General features: G+C 40.4%; 1 protein-coding gene across 3 annotated transcripts; it reads right to left on the bottom strand.

Annotated features, from left to right (window-relative positions):
• Positions 1-48: 48 nt before the first annotated feature.
• On the bottom strand, positions 49-16,533 carry LOC102297115 (melanoma inhibitory activity protein 2). Of its 3 annotated transcripts, XM_014337300.2 has the most exons (25): positions 14,902-16,533; positions 14,525-14,773; positions 14,179-14,279; positions 10,465-10,596; positions 10,275-10,296; positions 10,023-10,111; positions 9,707-9,778; positions 9,034-9,144; positions 8,855-8,926; positions 8,623-8,727; positions 8,327-8,449; positions 6,772-6,951; positions 6,533-6,623; positions 6,310-6,377; positions 6,148-6,218; positions 5,956-6,057; positions 5,774-5,870; positions 5,571-5,638; positions 5,178-5,263; positions 4,330-4,443; positions 3,732-3,893; positions 2,700-2,975; positions 2,510-2,559; positions 2,273-2,429; positions 49-2,184 (listed from the first exon to the last, which is right to left on the bottom strand). In XM_014337300.2, exons 1-25 carry the CDS (start codon positions 16,418-16,420, stop codon positions 1,949-1,951), a joined length of 4,353 nt encoding a protein of 1,450 aa, XP_014192786.1. In that variant the 5' UTR covers positions 16,421-16,533; the 3' UTR covers positions 49-1,948. The 3 variants fall into 3 exon arrangements, with proteins under 3 accessions (XP_014192786.1, XP_014192787.1, XP_005933951.1); XM_014337301.2 differs by lacking the exons at positions 14,179-14,279; positions 14,525-14,773; positions 14,902-16,533 and adding an exon at positions 13,145-13,312; XM_005933889.3 differs by lacking the exons at positions 14,179-14,279; positions 14,525-14,773; positions 14,902-16,533 and adding an exon at positions 12,247-12,576.
• Between the last annotated feature and the right edge of the window lie 6 nt (positions 16,534-16,539).

Genomic DNA, 16,539 nt, shown 5'->3' with positions numbered 1-16,539 from the left:
CTCGATTTCAGCCTCGCATCTTTGCAACTGATTGCTTCATTAATACCAATGAAATATTTAGCAACTTTCTGCAGCGGAGCTCACAGAGTGCTTCCACATCTTTAAAAGGAAGCAGCAATGGATGCAGGAACTAAATGGGGAAAAAACCTGTCGAGCTCTCAAAGTATACACTGTGTACTCTTAATAAAATAATAGAGCAGATGTATTTCCTCTTTCAGAAGAACGTGCAGTATTCTCCTACATTACCTAATGATTACAACAGGTTAGAGGATATACAGTTACTATTTAGTAACTGTATATCCTTCTACTGTTTTTAAGTTGTGGCAGGCAGGCCCTGCAATTTTTTTTTTTTTTTCCCATGTCTCAAATCTACTCGATGTAACTGACTGAGCTAATGTAAATCCAAATAAATATGCCTCTGTAATATAATAATTTGTACACACAAATACTGTGTAGCAATATATTAAATAGGCTACACTAGCTCCTAAAAGCAAAAGAAGTTCCATCAGATTGAGTTACAGCATCAAAACATGTTGATTCAAAGTTCCACGGCAGAGGACTAGCAGGCATTTAAATGCATTTTAAGTTTTAGTTGATAAAGACTTCATTCATACTAAGAGATACACAATTAAATGACAAAAGTTCTAACCCCCTATTAAAACTTTAATTATAGGACAGTCTGGGTAATGAGCTTGCAGATCTTTTTCTCAAGTTTTACATGTTTAATGTTGACAGAAACTTTCTTTTAAGCTGTATATTTACAGGGAGAAATTTGCATAATTATGACTGAAGCTGGAGAAGTAAACCTTTATTTTCAGATTTTTCTGAGCATCTTTAAAATATTCTGGAAATGTATCATGTGATAAATAACCAGAAGTTGAGAAACTGTTGTATACAGTCAACGTTAAAATAAATCAAAGTATATTTTGCAATTTCAGAAGTGTCAAATTCAAAACAATTTAAAAATTTATTAAAAAATAGTTACATTTTAATGTTTTGTTTCTCCTGATGACTTTACAGCTGTATGCATAACAACTTACATTAGTAAATATGATGACACTGACAATTCAAGTCTTTATTAATCTAGCAATAATCACTTTTTACAAAATTCACATGAAGGTATCCTCTGTTCCAGTCAGTCTATTAAACTTACTCCTGTGACTGTTTATTCAGGGAAACATGAGCAGCTATTATAAGCCACGTTTTTCAAAGTCTAGGCCATATTAAAGTCACTGTAACATGATCAAAAGCACTGTTCAACTGCTTCTCTCACTGTGAAATAAGAAGAAAAATATCTCACTTCCCACAGGGAAGTCAGTGAAATTCAATTATGCAACTGACACATTTCACCAAAAGCAGTCTCATTTGAGTTCAAGATCAACTCAGCTCAGTTGCAGGCAAAACCAGGCTTAACGTGTTCGGACTGAAGTGTCATAAAATCAAAGGACAAGATGCTAACCAGCTACATTTTTTTTAAATTATACCGATGATGACAGACAAAAACTATTTCAGGGCTAGTTGTGTTTTTGCCAAGACAGACATGCTATGATCATTCAAATCTCTCCTTCATCTCGGTGAAGCATTCCCATCAAAAACCTCTGACGCTGACTAGACGACAGGCAGCTGTTTTTGGGTCATGTGACACACGCAATCCAGGCCGAGTTTACTTTAACATCAGCTTCCTCATAGAGAATGTAAATGGTGAGAGAAACAGGTGAGGGAATAACAAAGACGTAAGAAATAATGTCATTGGACAACAAGCAGCAAGAAAACAGGCCAATGAAGGAGGATGTTCTCCCCTGCAAACACTATTCAATAAACACATCCTTCTGGTGAATAAATAGATATTTATGGAAAAAGGGTAACCAGCAATCTGCCCTACACTGTCCACGTTAAACATTAACCAGAAGTTCTTCGTCTCACAGCTGATGTAGAAACTCAGTCAGGCTCAAATGGCGTCTTCAGGTGAGGTTGCGTTCTCTGGAGACTGGCTTTGTGGTGCGGGAGGGAGGGATTGATGAGGTGGGGGAGGGCCCATGGAAGAAGGTGGGTGGCCGTCGGGAGAAGGGGGTCGCATATTGGGAGCATAGGAGGGCATGTGAGGATGAGGACCAACAGGAAGGGGAGCTCCACTAGGATGGTATCGAGGAGGGGCCATCACTCCCGGAGGTTGAGGAACCCACACTGAAGGGGGAAAAAAATGGAAAGGTCAAGTTTACAATAATGACATCTGGAGATGGTTAAAGGTGCAAAGACGGATGAAAGTTCCTACTAGGCCTGATGGGAAGTCCCCCAGGTCCCCTGGGAGAGTAGAAATCAGGAGGTGGGGGTCCATAAGGGGCTCTGCGAGGAAAGGGACCATCCATGGGACCCATTGGTGGACCCATCCTTGGATCTGCTTCAGGGGGAGTCCTGCGTTCAGGACCGGACTGTTGGAAGACAGAAAAAGATTAGAGAGGCTGAGCCACAAATAAGTACTCAGTATTCACACACAGACGCATATACTTACCTCTCTATGGTCCTGTTCACCAGGTCCAAAGCTGTTTTCTCTGTAGGAATCTGCATTGATAAAACATTTAGTGAATTAACAGAAATATGAGGGTCACGTGTGCATTTCAGCACATGCTAAGGAGGATTGCTTTTCTTTACATGTCCAAGTTTACCCATTTAGAGTCAAAAAAGAGAGAGCAGGAACTCACCTGGCATGTCTGCAGGGTGAGAGGGTCCTGGAGGAACATTCCGAAGATGGTGGGAGCCAGGAGGGAGTGGACCAGGAGGAAGGGCACGAGGAGGGAGTGGACCGGGAGGGAGGACGCCAGGAGGGAGGGCGCCGGGAGGGAGGACGCCAGGTGGGAGGACACCAGGGGGAAGGACGCCAGGAGGGAGAGAGTCAGGAGGAGGCAAAAGGCCCAGAGCTCCTGGAGGAGGTAGAGGTCTTCTGTACATGGGAGCTCCTGGTTCTGGAAACATATAGCCTGAAGAAGAGAGCGATGGATAGTAAGAAGACATTTGCTACACAAATCTTAAATCTGTGGTGACATTCAGAAAACAGAGGATAGAGTGAGTGTCTGAGGTTTACCATATAAGAGCTGGAAATAGAAATGTAGTAATACGTTGTACAAATACTTTCATCACAGGGACAATTTTAGCATCCAGAGTAAAAACTCAAAATGCTTTCAAGACAATGAACATGCAACATCAACATGCTTTAGCCCCCCCCCCCACACACACACACACACACACACACACACACACACACACACACACACCCCCCCACACACACACTATACTTATATTTAAAATGCAAGATGCACATGCACACAGTAATAATATGCATGACAACTATGTTGAATATCAACTAACTTCTATTCATATTTGTGTATTCATGTACTCATTCATTCTTTTCATACGCAAGTGCTGGAACCATTGCAGGGGAATGTCATCCATGCAGTGACAACTTAGTTTTACTATCACCTAATGGAGATGCTAGGGGGAAAAAAAAAAGGTTTGAAAAAAAAGGTTTGAATAGGTGCACAGGGGGCTTCCATGTGGCTATTTTAAGGTCTCACAGGGATTACTCATACTTACACTGACCTCATTTTTTTAAACTTTGGCCTTTCGTTTCTGTTTGCTAAACATTGTCTTGATAATCTGTGAGATGTTGGCTGTGTGGGCACTTGTAACAGTCTGCTTCTCTCCAGTTTTTCTCTCTCTCACATATGAATACACACCTGGAGGTCCTAAAGGCCCAGGTGGTCCTGGTAAGGGTCCTGGTGGGGGTCCTCTGCGATCTCTCTCCCAGGTAGGAGAGATTGAGCCGCTGTCTGAATGAGGACCTGCACTGCGCTCCATCTCCCCCTGGCCTCCTGGGGGCTCCCCTGGACCACGAGACACTGTGCAGGAAAGGATTGTTGGAAGAAGACGAAAAACAAAACAAAACAAAAGAGTGACAGACAGAGAGAGGGGCACAGAAGAAGAAAGAGAACAAGCAGAGCAAACGCCCAGAGACGGTGATGACAGTAAGTCCAGATTTCGTCATATTATATTCTGTTGTCTTTTGTGCATTCAAGATTGCTGTTAGCATGCACAGACCATGCAACAAAATGCTTCAGCAGTTTGTCATGCTATAGTCAGCTGGTCATCCCCAACATGCTGCATGTTTCTACACCATTTATGAGTATGAATGAGAAAATGTACTCTCCCAATTATGTAAGAATAAAATTATTACAAGTATATTTATATTTGTAGTGTTTGTGTGTCATTCTAAGGATCTGGCCATGCTTCGTGTATGTGTTTGCTGCAGCTAGCTGCACCTTTAAATGCATTTACCTCTGGGAGACAGTCGAGCAGGTGGTCCATCCATTAACGTAGGAGGTGAGAGAAATGGTCTGGTTTCCGATGAAGGTCGACCCAGAGGAGAAGGAATATACGGTGACCTTTCAGCTGGAAATACAGGAATGTTTGGTGAGTGCAAATGGAAGAAAATCTGCAGCCCTGCAGAGTCTTACGACCGCAATTTAGGCAAGAAGCAGCTTTTTTAGAACTTTCCAACGACCTTCTTCAGTCAGTGATTTACATCTAGAGATTTTAATCTGTCACTCTAATTATAGTACTTTCAGAGAGATTTTTGCAGGGTGGCCACTTCTTAGGATTCACATTCCGAAACTGTCTCATTTATAAATAAATAAATAAAATTCCATTTTATTTATGTAGTGCCAAATCACAACAACAGTCGCCTGAATACACTTTATATTATAAGGTAACCCGACAACACTACAGAGAAAACCCCAATAATCAAAGACCCCTTATGAGCAAACACTTGGTGACAGTGGGAAAGAAAAACACCCTTTTAACAGAAGAAAACCTCCAGCTGAACCAGGCTCAGGGAGGCTTAAGAGCCTTAAAAGGTGACTACTGGACTTCTTTAAGTTTTTGAAGACAATTCACTTCCTCTTCCAAGAAGGTTCTTCATCCAAACAGTTTGAAAATACCCTTTGCAGCTTTAAGTCCTCAGAGACATTTTTGTGAGTTGTCCCAGACGTGGATTAAGCCCCAGATTAGAAGAAAATTCATTGCAGGATTCTACTGAAAAGTACGCTTTTTTCCACTGACTGGCCTTTCAGGCTTGACGATTCATGTCATGTTTTAATGATTTATATGTGCGTGTGTGTACGTACCACGGAAAGGCATTGGTCTTGCTAGACTGTTCAAGGCAAACGGGTCTTTGTCGAGGGCGTCCAGTTTAAACTGTGTATCCGTCAGTCTGCAAACAATCACACCTAAAGTTAAAACATGGCAAGCACTTTTGGTCCTGAGATGTTAATACAATTGTTAACAAATATATTTAAAAAGAAAATGTATTTAAAAGCTGACATGACAAAAGTAGCAGTACATTTCAGTCTTAAGAACTGCTCATTTATAATGTGTGTTCACAACTTTTTATTTTTTTTTAAAAAAGGCACAAACATAAAGCCAATAAAAGGACTATACTGGATCATAGATCTCTGCAGAAACATGGAGATGAGGGAATCATCTCAGTATTTCACTCAAAATGCTGACATCATGCTTACTTCTGTCTGAGGAGAGCGTTGTCTCTTCTAAAGTCTGACAGTTCTCGTTCTGCTGCTCGGGCTGCCACCTGGAAATGCCAAAAACATAACAAGACAAGAATTTCAGGGGCAATTAGTTGTATAACCACAGTTTCTTTCACTTTATAACATAAGTGTAACAATTCAGAAAGAAACTTGACAAATCTTTGTTGAGTTTTACTAACCCAGTTATTATGAGCTTTCTTTTCATGTGCTGATATCTGAGTCTGGTAAGACTGTTTGGTTTTCTCCAGCTCTTCCTCCATTTCTTCAGCTCGTTGCCTGAAGCAAAGCAGAAATGAGACAGTTTGTAAGGACGAAAAACTAACAAATGCTTTCGAGCTGCTACAGACTGTGTTTCAGCTACCTGTAGTTGTTAAGTTCCTCCATCGCCAGCGCAATATTTTTGTCTGCTTTGTTTAACTTCTCCTCTTTCTGCACACGCTCTTTCTCCTCCACCGTCAGAAGTCTACAAATATTTAATTACACAGTTTTAACATCATCTGATTGTTACAGATAGATTTGTTCATATAAAACCGTTTACTGCATATGCATATACCTGTGCAGTTTGAGCTCATTCTCCTGGTACATTTCTGTCATAATCTGGAGTTTCTGTTGTAATCGTTGGACCTAAACACAAGGTAAAAGGTTTAATCCAAAGGAAAACAGATATGGACCATGTATAGAACAAATACAGTCAGACACAGGTGAGGTCAGTTACCTGATCCGAGTAGTTCTCGGCGTCCGACTGCAAAGTTAGTTTCTCTTTCTCCATATCTTCTATGCTCACTTGAGGGGGGGGGGGACGGACAAAAAATCAAAAACAAAAGACATGACATGCACGCTACCAGGGATATGTCGAGACTCTAGCATGGTTCATACATATCATTAATATGGAAAAGGTTAATAAGTACATTGACATAGATGTTCTGTAGTTTACTTACATTGCAGGTCTTCTTTTGCTTTGATTTCATCGTTCAGTTTGGCAAATACTCTGTCCTTATCCTCATCTAGGGATTTGAGGTCTGCATTCAGCTATACAAAATTAAAGACATGTTAAAGGGGAAACTCTACAGAGATTACATTAAAAAATGAATAAATAAATAAATAATTATAATTCTTGCGTGCCAGCACATTATCAACTTGAATGCTAAACACTATGTTCTTGGTTGTTTCCATCTACCTTAGCAGCATAAACAAGTTTCTGGACTTTCTGCAGATGGGCCTGGGTGTCCGTTATGTCCCCTCTTCCATTCTTCTCTCCTTTTTCTGGCGTACCATTGGCTGGCTCCTTTTCTCCTCCTTCCTCTTCCTCCAGCTCTGAATCCCAGCCTTTCAACCTCAGCAGCCGATCTGTTAAGGACTAGAAGCAAACAGATTTTTTTCTGACAGTTAATTATATTCTCACTGAATCATTTTAATATATTTTCTGTCATTCTGCCATTTTCTGGAGACATGACAGTAGTAGAGACCTGATTTAATATAGTTAAAAGCAAAAAACAAAACAAAACATAAAATCAGAAATTTAAAAATGTCTGTTTTTGTCCTTAAGATCGTGTTTTCATAGACGTCCAGGCAGCTTGTAGCATGGCTGCTGTTTTCAGTTCACTCCCTGGAAGTCCTATTATGGCCACTAACACTGTGTGCGCTGATCCTCTTTTTTTCTCTGTTTGCTCTCTTGTGAAGAAAAGCAAACAGAAAGAAAGACGTGGGAAAAATGAGCAGAGCAAACGGCTTCTGTTTCAAACTGACCCGACTTCTATGCAGAGAATTGTTGTTGGTGCTGAGAGTTGGCTCGTCAATTACAACGCAGCACTTTTTGGTTAAACAGTCTATAGTTTCCAAGCCTGAAGACAGATTAGAAGTACAACGAGGAGCATGCTCACTGCAACTTGACTATTGCCCCCCAAAAGACAAAATTAAAACCCTTGAACACAACTGGCACAGTTACTCATTCATTTCACAAAATCACACATTTATCTGATAGTGAGTCAAGCATTGACCAGAAAACGGGGGCAAAGATAGAGCCAGGCTTTGGCACCTAGGGAAACAGTTAACCAGCTGTGGAGATAACGATACAAAGCCAAAGCTGACGGTGACCAGTCATGACTACTGAAAGCAAACAGTTGGACACCCAGAGCAATCTGGGGGGGAAAAAAGTAATAACTGATAATACTTCTACATAGATCTTATGAACTGAAGAATCTTTTTACAGTCAGCAAGTGAGGTAGAACTTTTAAGGAGGTCTGTAAGTGCTACAGTGTAAACGAAAGAAACAGTCTTGATTTATAGCACCAGACAAAAAAAGAGAAAAACAAATGCTAAGGAGTAATCTGAAACCTAAATTAAAACTGAGATCACAATCAGATTAATCATCCACCATTACCTCAATAGAGGCAATTTACCTTTGTCCTAAGAATGTTCAGTGGAAATTTTGTGAACTGTGATTTGTGCCAGTGTTCTTTATTTTTTGGCCACACAAACAAAATCTAAACTCAGCACCCTACTTGCAATTTTGTCTACCTTCCCGAAATATAAAGAGAGTTAAAGGGTGTCTGTTTTCACACAGAGGCAGACCTGAAAAGGACTAAATGGACTGAACAACATAAAAAGAAAAGTTGAGCTGGTAGCAACTCAGGCATTTCCAAAAAGATGACCTCAAAGGAAGACTGGCCAAATTTAAAATTTATCATTTTTATGGGCTGCTTCACAGAACTTAACCTTAGAATAAATCATACCATTATACGTTCATCCTTGGTGGCCACATCCTGCATCATCCCGCTGTAAGCAACCTCACACCTTTTCATCTCTGCCTCCAATTCACTCACTCTCTCTGCCCATCCCTCCACCTGCTGCCTCAACTGTGGAGAAAAGAGTTGGGGGAAGGAGGGAAAAAAAAAAAAAAAAAAAAAAAAAAAAAAAAAAAAAAAAAAAAACGGTTTTTAAAAGCCCCAACAGTCTTGTGCACCCATTTTGGAAACACTATTTAGTTTACTGCCATACGAAGTTTTTTGTGTGTGTGTGTCCATCGTACATGAGCATTGCTCTCCTTTAGCACTACATTCTCTTCTCCAGCTGTTTCCAAGTTCCTCTGTAGTCTGTCACTGTTCATGCTGTACACTTTCAAAGTGGTCTGCGCCTAGAGAAGGACAGACAGAAATATTATAAAACCTAGTGGAACAGAGAAGAGGCGGAAAAGAAGCACCAACAGAGGAAAGAGAACAGACAGGCGAAAGTGCAAATGTGACAGTTTTGGAATACTGCACCTGCTCTTCCTGTGACTGAAAGTCTTTAGTTTCATCTTCAAGGGATTTCATGCTCTCCTCGAGGACTGCTATCTGGATAGAGAAACCAAAACAACTTTCATTCAGTATGAATTCTACAGCTTCTCACTCAGGATTGCCAACTAGGCTTCCACAGTACTTCTGTTAGTGTGTGCACCTACCCTCCTTTCTTGTTCTGTCCTGTGCTCCCTTTGCTGGTCCAGTTGATCCTTTAGCTGTTCCAGATCCCTCTCCAACTCTTGTTTGGAGTGCTCCAACTGTCTGGCTTTGACCTAAGAAAACAAGATCAGAAAACTACTTCAAGTAGCTGCAAAACTGGGACACAGTAACATGAGTAAGGGTTGTAAAGACATGACAAATAATGTCACTATAGATCTGAGGTGAAGCAGTGCAAATATTCTACATTTTGACTAGTTCTGCAAGTCTGTGTAAAAAATTACACGGCACTGGCTGTACTTCATTGTGTACATCAATAATAATAATAATAATAATAATAATAATAATAATAATAATAATAATAATGTTATTATTCTTTTTGTAATATGCTAAACCTCACTATACATTACCACTCACTAAAAAATTATTCCAACAAGTGTGAACATATGGCTGTTAAAAAAAATTCTCTTTGTAGGGACTTTGAAAGCAAATAAAAAAAAATACAAGCTTGTTCAACTGAATAAACAATAGGACATGTGTCTCTGTTCACACAGATGAGGCTCGTGGGAGCGTAGCAGTGTACCAGACATGAACACTGTGTGAGCCATATTCATTAAGGAGCATTCAAGTAGGTTTTCTTTACACCAAGAATGGTTTGCATACTTTTCTCTGCCTTACCTCCAGTTGTTCTGTCTTCTGAGTCTGAGCCAAGACACCGCTGTCCCTCTGTGAACTCTCAAGGTTGTCATACTGTAGATGAATAAATTTCTCAGTACATCATGCATGATATCATCAAGAATTACATTAGATTTCTGACCACCTACAAATGCTCAGTAAGTAAACCTCTCTGCTTTGTAGATATCACCTTAGAAAGCTTGTAATCCAAATTATCTGAAATCTATAGAAAGATATATATATAACAAAAAAATCTCTGACCTCAAATTATTGTGTGAGACCAGATCTGTGTCTAGACAGAACTGGCATAACTACTAACCTCTTGTTGACACTGACTCAGACTCTCAAGGACTTTGGATTTCTCATCCAGTAGCTGTGCAACCTGTTCTGCCATCCCCCGCTCTCTACCTGAAAAACAGCCAAAAAAAAATTTCAGATTTATTTTGTGTCATTTAAAAAAAAAAAGTGGTTTATTTGTTAACATTCACAGGTCAAAGAGAAGAAAAACTGTCAGTGATAATGTTAAACGTGTCCATAAAATGACACTCAGGAAGAGGAAGTGAGAACTTACGTCGATAAATTCTGCTTTTTATCTGTGAGGAAATAAAAGAAATGAAAAAAAAAAAAAAAAAAAAAAAGAACAAAAAACTGTGCTTAGTGACAGGTCCGACAGTTCAAATAGAAACCATACTTATCAAACCATCTTAGGTGGCAAAAAATATTTATGATATTGAAGTGAATATGCATGGCTGTGCACTCACAGAGCTGTAACATCTACAGGTGAACAACAGAAGTGTCATCAGGCCCAACAGGCCAGAGACAATGATAGGTTCCCATGGTACACCATACAGGTCTGGCCCAGGTTTCAAGTCATCGGGCAGAGACGACACCACCTGAGAAAAGAGAAAATAATGACCAGTTCCTGTTAGAACCTGTGTGTGTTTTTAAATAGGATATGTGAGTCCGGGAATAAAAACCTGATGTTCTACTGATGCTCAAGGACAGTAGCTTTTCTGTCCTTGAGTAAATATGACTGCCTCTTGAACATGGGCAAAATACAGCCCATCTGCCCAAACCAGTGTGGAGACAGACCCGTGCCTTCTTAAATATATTAATACATTGTACTATATACTATGTGCCAAATAATAATGCAGCAAGTATCAACTTTCTCTCAGTAGAACTTTCCGTGGTCACACAACTTGACAAAAAGAGAGATGCCATTTAAAAGACAGTTTTTTTTGATTAAAGAAGCAAATAAAGAACTTAAACTAACCATGTTTGTTAACAAGTAGTACGGTCAAGTGAGTGTAAGAGTAAAGAAATTGTGTGTGCAGTGTTTTTTGGAGGAAGGAATCAAACCAAGAAGAGGCATCTCAGCAAGAAGAGCCACACCAGCAACTGAGCTCTAATGGCTTTTGTAGAGCACCGGCACAATGGGCTGAGGTGTTGTTAATGTTGCTGATTAGAAATATGCCACACCTCCTCTCCAGATCCTGAAGAGAAGAACTAAAAGGAGACTAAAAGGAAAGCGGGGATGGAGGGCACAGACTCAAACTCCTGGTTAGATTAACCTCTCCAGCTCTCAGCAGCGCAAAATTAGTAGTACCATTACCAGCTGCATTTCAAGATGGTGGAGTATGAGTGTGTCAAACAAAGGTGAAAGTCCCACAACAATGACGAAACCAGCCCACTGACAGGGTACCACAGGAAGGAAGGTCCAGTGATAAATGATGAGCAGTGACTAAATTTTGAGAATAAGAGCATTAAGATTCACCAATGGTAAACTGATCACAACAAGGCCCCAGACTGATGAAAAAATTTAAATAAATCACAAATATACCAGGACAGCACTCCAGAGAAAAATCTGAGTGGCAAATACTGCATATATACAAAGATATATATATATATATATGTGTTTTTGTATAGATGCAATGGTGTTAAAGCGTGACCATGCATTTGTTTATCATCTGACGGTACATTCACTGATGCATATCCAATAAATTTGAATATACAAATATATTAAACATTTATGATGCACCGGACTGACAGAGAAAGGTCAATATTTTCTAATAAGGTTCTTGGTTTTTAGGACCAGGATTTGGGCTTCCTGAAAGCAATCTGTCAAACTGCTAAACAAAATACTACCAAACAGCTGGTCTTTAGAAGATGGGTTTATGTACAGTTACCCAGTTTTTGACCACAATAAATAGGGCGCAGTGTTAATAGTTATATCATTCTACTACAGACAAATGTGGAAAAATATCTGTCATTTTTAACTTAAATCCGAACACCTGACAAGACAGCGCTGTTACTGACAACTAGCCAGCTAACTATTACCAGCTAACTGTTTGAGCAATTAAACATCTTTGAAAACACGAAGAATAATCCTGACAACAGGTCATACTCTTACTTCGGAATGAGATGGACAACACCAAGAGCTGTAGCTAGTACCGAAAAATACAAAAACATGACTGTTACATGGAAGCCCGTTACATTATCTCGGCTAATTGGGAATTGCTAACGAAACCTGCCACATAACGTACATCCTTCACTTTCTCCACGGCGATACTGTAGTAAGCCTCTGCCGTCTCCTGGAAGTCGGCCGCTTTGATGCCCGACTGGTCACTCGCCGGATTCTCTGCCATGTCCAAATTATTTCATCTGACGTATATTTAAACTTAAAATTTTTTATATTTACACCGTTAAGAAACTAGAGCTGTGAAGCGGGTCAGCGGCGGTTTCACATCCTATCCACAACACTGACGCTTAGGACTATACCACGTCCTGCTGGACGTCGTAGGGAGTAGTACGAAAACTACTGTACAGCTGTGCAACCATTGTAAACACTCCAAACATCAAATAAAATCTGAAAATATAAAATAATATAAACATAGCATGTATAGTATAATGCATCACGTGCACGCTGTTTCGTGTCCTCACAAGTTCACCCGGATGATTGCACACCCCCGCTGGTGAAAATGGTTCAGTCGCAACGTCACCAATTGTAAGATGCCACACTGGCATATCGGAGCCCTTTCAAAGTGACACCAGGGGAAACAGGTGTTACCAAAATGACACCTGTATTATCATTATTTTGATCATTTTCATTCAAAGAAAAAGTAACACATTTGCATCGAACGGGTATTTGTCAACGTGTCGCGTGCTCGGCCTTAGGCCAATGACAAATTAGGAGACAGGTGAAGGTAAAGACTTCCCATATGAAAAAGAAAGAGAAACAATTAAGACCCACGTAGGAAAGTATGGAGTCGTAAAGCATTAACAGAACAAAATAAAAATGCTCTATTTTACTGAATCAATGAGATAACTAGGAAAGCTGTTCATACGAGATATATGACATTTCTCAAACAATTACTATATTTTTCTGTCTTTTCCATGTGAATTAAAACAGTCTGACAGCCATCCAGTATTTCTTATACTCACCAGTCTGGCCTCCATCTGAAACCACTTTCGCCTTTCAAAACATGAGAGACAGTTTGTCTTCACAGGTGTGTGAGTCCAGAGTGTCACAGACCCAAATGTGAGTAATGTTTAAGGAACCTAGCCAGCTTGACAGCTGAGACGTAAGCAAAGCTAAATGCCAGAGGGAGAGTCAGCTCAGCATGTCACCAGAGTAATATCTTAAAGAACCAGGCACCACAAAATGCCACACTGACAGAGCAGAGGGTGATTTTTAGTGCCTCCCATATATATTTTTTTGTACTATAACTTTAACACCTTTAATACAGGCATGCAAACACAGAGGCGGGTCAAGTGAAATGACTATATTAGAGAATTATTTTGACATCTCAGGAATCATGGCTAGAAGATGATCCTGGTATCAAAATGTAGGTTATGCTATAACCTATTTTGAGGCTTGAAAGTTGCCCCAGCGAATGATCAGAAAACACATGAAATATGCAAAGCACTAATGTTTTTTTGCTATAGAAACTGATAAACCTATTATATTTAAGCTCTTAAATTTCATTACAAGAAAACAGCATACTAAACAAAACAAGATTTTGAATTAGATTGTGACACTTTGAGTGGCTGTAAAGTTTTAGGACTTGTAACTCGCAAAACATTCATAGAATGAAGATAAGATGTTACAATAACATCTCACCTTCATAGAATGTATCATAGCAGCCCATGCTATGATACATTTTGCTTTTCCCTGTACAACATGATCAAGGCCACAATTAGCCACAAATCAAAAGCTATTGGACAAAGTATGTTAAAACTAGATCAGAAAAAAAAATTTCTGGCTAGGCAGCATGCACCCTGCACCCTGCTTTGACCTCAGCCCCCCTTCATCACCATTGTAGATTAATCTCTGGCATGAACTGAAGAATCCCTCTCAACATACACAACACTAATCTCTGTAGATTAAAGCAAAAAGGTATATTTGGAAATCAAATGACAAAAAATTGGTTTCTGTTTCTGCAGATTATAAATCCTCAGAAACTGGCACAGCGTACCTGCACAGTAAGCCATATGAGGAGCTCCCTCACTGCACAAGTGTGGGCGTAGGAGTCTTCAGCCATCTGATAAACGAAGTCCAGAATTTGCTTCATAACTCCTGCAGTTAAAGTAACACACATACTGCTGTTTAACATACATCTCTTTTATGATGCTCAAAAAATATTTATCTTTTAATGTGACACATTACTGTAAAAAATGAAAAAAAATATTTGTTTTGGCCATCCGGTTTTTGGGGTTATGTGAAGTGAGGACGATGACGAGGTAGGTCGAGTAGCTTTTGCTTAAGATTTTTAATAATATTTTAAACTCTTCTTGATTAATGGATACCTGGGTTATCCATACCTTTCAGCATCTCTGGTGATCCTGGCTGAACATGAGGAAGGGATGCTTCTTCAACACTTCTGCCCTGTTTTTTCCCTCTTATCTCATCTTTTCCTACACCACCACCCACTTGGTTATTGCCTTCTTTCATCATCATCCAGTCATCTCTCTGGATGGATGGATCTTGTGTCGTCTTCGACTCTTCCTCAGTGTTTGCTTTCTTATTTTTTCTATGATTTGAACAAGAGACGCCAACACAGCTGGCCTCGGCTGCATTTGACAGGGAAACACATGTACAGATGCAATTCAAAACCATGCCTGAATTTAAAAGACTGAATTAAATCTCATTAGTACTGGCCATGAGGAAGCCAGTAGGAGGCAATGTTGACAAAAACTACCTTGATGATTACGGTCGTTGGTCTGTCTTGTGTTGAAAGTCTGTCTCACTCTTCCCAACAGTATTTCCAGTTTTTGAAGCGCCATAAGCATTCGGGTCTTTTCTTTGTCCTCCTGCAGTGCATCAGTGAGTGTCAGGCTAGGAGCAATCAGCGTCTCCTTGTGATGATACAGAAGTCTCTCTACATCTGACAATATAGATTCATCCTCCTCATCAGGTTTGTACAACATGGTGTCTGAATTGGACAAAATGTAATCCAAAAACTGAAGCTTGTGTCGCCCAAAAAGTTCTAGCGAAATAGCTGTCTCATCTGCACCCATGTGAGCGAGCAGGTTTTTGTAATGTTTGGAGAGAGTTCTTGTCATCTCAGCAGAGGAAGGATGAAGCTGTGGCTGCTCTGTGATAGTGGGAGAGTCTTTGTGCACAACTTCAAGGTGGTGAGTGGTGGAATCTGGTTCTTGTTCAGGAGTTAAAGAGTCTTGCGAGTGCAACGCCTCACCTGGACTAGTACTGAAGCTCTGGGCTGGTTCGGTGGACCCGTCAGATTCGGTGGTAGATTTCTGGCTGAAAACACCAAAGGGGTTTTTTAAAAGACCAAAAGCTCCACTGGTTTTACTCTCTGTCTCTGTCTCCCCACTCTGATCAGTAGGTGGATGTGGAGACGCATCATCAGTCAAACTTTGGGCAGTTTGCTCAGATGTCACAGACTGACTTTTAGCAGGGTCACTATGTGGGGCTGAAGGCTCCCTTCCTCTCTCATGCCAGGATTCACTACCATTACTAACATTTTCCCTCATTTTTATATCAGTGTCTTTATCCTCCACTACAACAGCAGCCTTCTCTGTGTGCGTCTGTTGATCGGAGTTTAACTGTTGTGTTTCTTTGCTGCTACTTTCAGTGTCTCCAGACTCCGTTTTATCTCCCTGGCCTAATGCATGAGTGCTTTCTGCCTCCTCTGAAGTGTTATTTGCTGTTTCTTCATCCGAGTCTATCATCTGCCTCTCTCCTGGTGTGTTTGCTTGATCCTTTAGCTTCTCTGTCTGTATTACTCCTTCACCTCCTTCCTCTAAACCACTTCCAGCTTTTTCTTCATCCACTTGAGGGCAAAGCTCATTTGAACATTTAAAGCTGTCATCCACCTCATTCTCCTCTTGATGCACTTCTTCAACCTCTGCTCGGTCAGTCTCTTCAAACTTTAGCTCCTCTGCCTTGACTTGTTTTTTCTCTCCATCCTCCCCATTTCTTCCTTCCACATCTTGGTGGCTTTCAACCTGTGCGACTGTTTCAGTGAAAGATGATCCTGAGCCATTCTGTGTGTTCATGGTGCTCGGGATCTTTGCCTCATAATAAGAAGACTGCACTGTTTTTCCTTCTTCATCTTTCTTCTCTTTTTCCTGTACACCCTCCAGTTCTTCTTCCCTCTGTAACATCTCCACCTTGGCCTCTTTTTCCTTCTCTGGTAACTCTTCTTTCTGCAGCTGTTTTCTATCCTCCTTTAGCTCTCCCATCTCCCCCTGCATACTCTCCACTTCTGCCTCATTAGACTCCTTTTCTTCCTCATCTTCCTTTTGCTCTTTCACCTTTTCCCCTTCACCTTCTTTCTTCTCTTTCCCCTCTAGACCCACCAGTTCCACTTCTT

The sequence above is a fragment of the Haplochromis burtoni genome, unplaced genomic scaffold (assembly GCF_018398535.1).
Source record: "Haplochromis burtoni strain Fernald_Lab_line unplaced genomic scaffold, NCSU_Asbu1 Contig_174, whole genome shotgun sequence".
NCBI classification, from domain to species: domain Eukaryota; kingdom Metazoa; phylum Chordata; class Actinopteri; order Cichliformes; family Cichlidae; genus Haplochromis; species Haplochromis burtoni.
The sequence above is the reverse complement of the archived record's forward strand: the minus strand, read 5'-3'. Positions and strand labels throughout refer to the sequence as shown.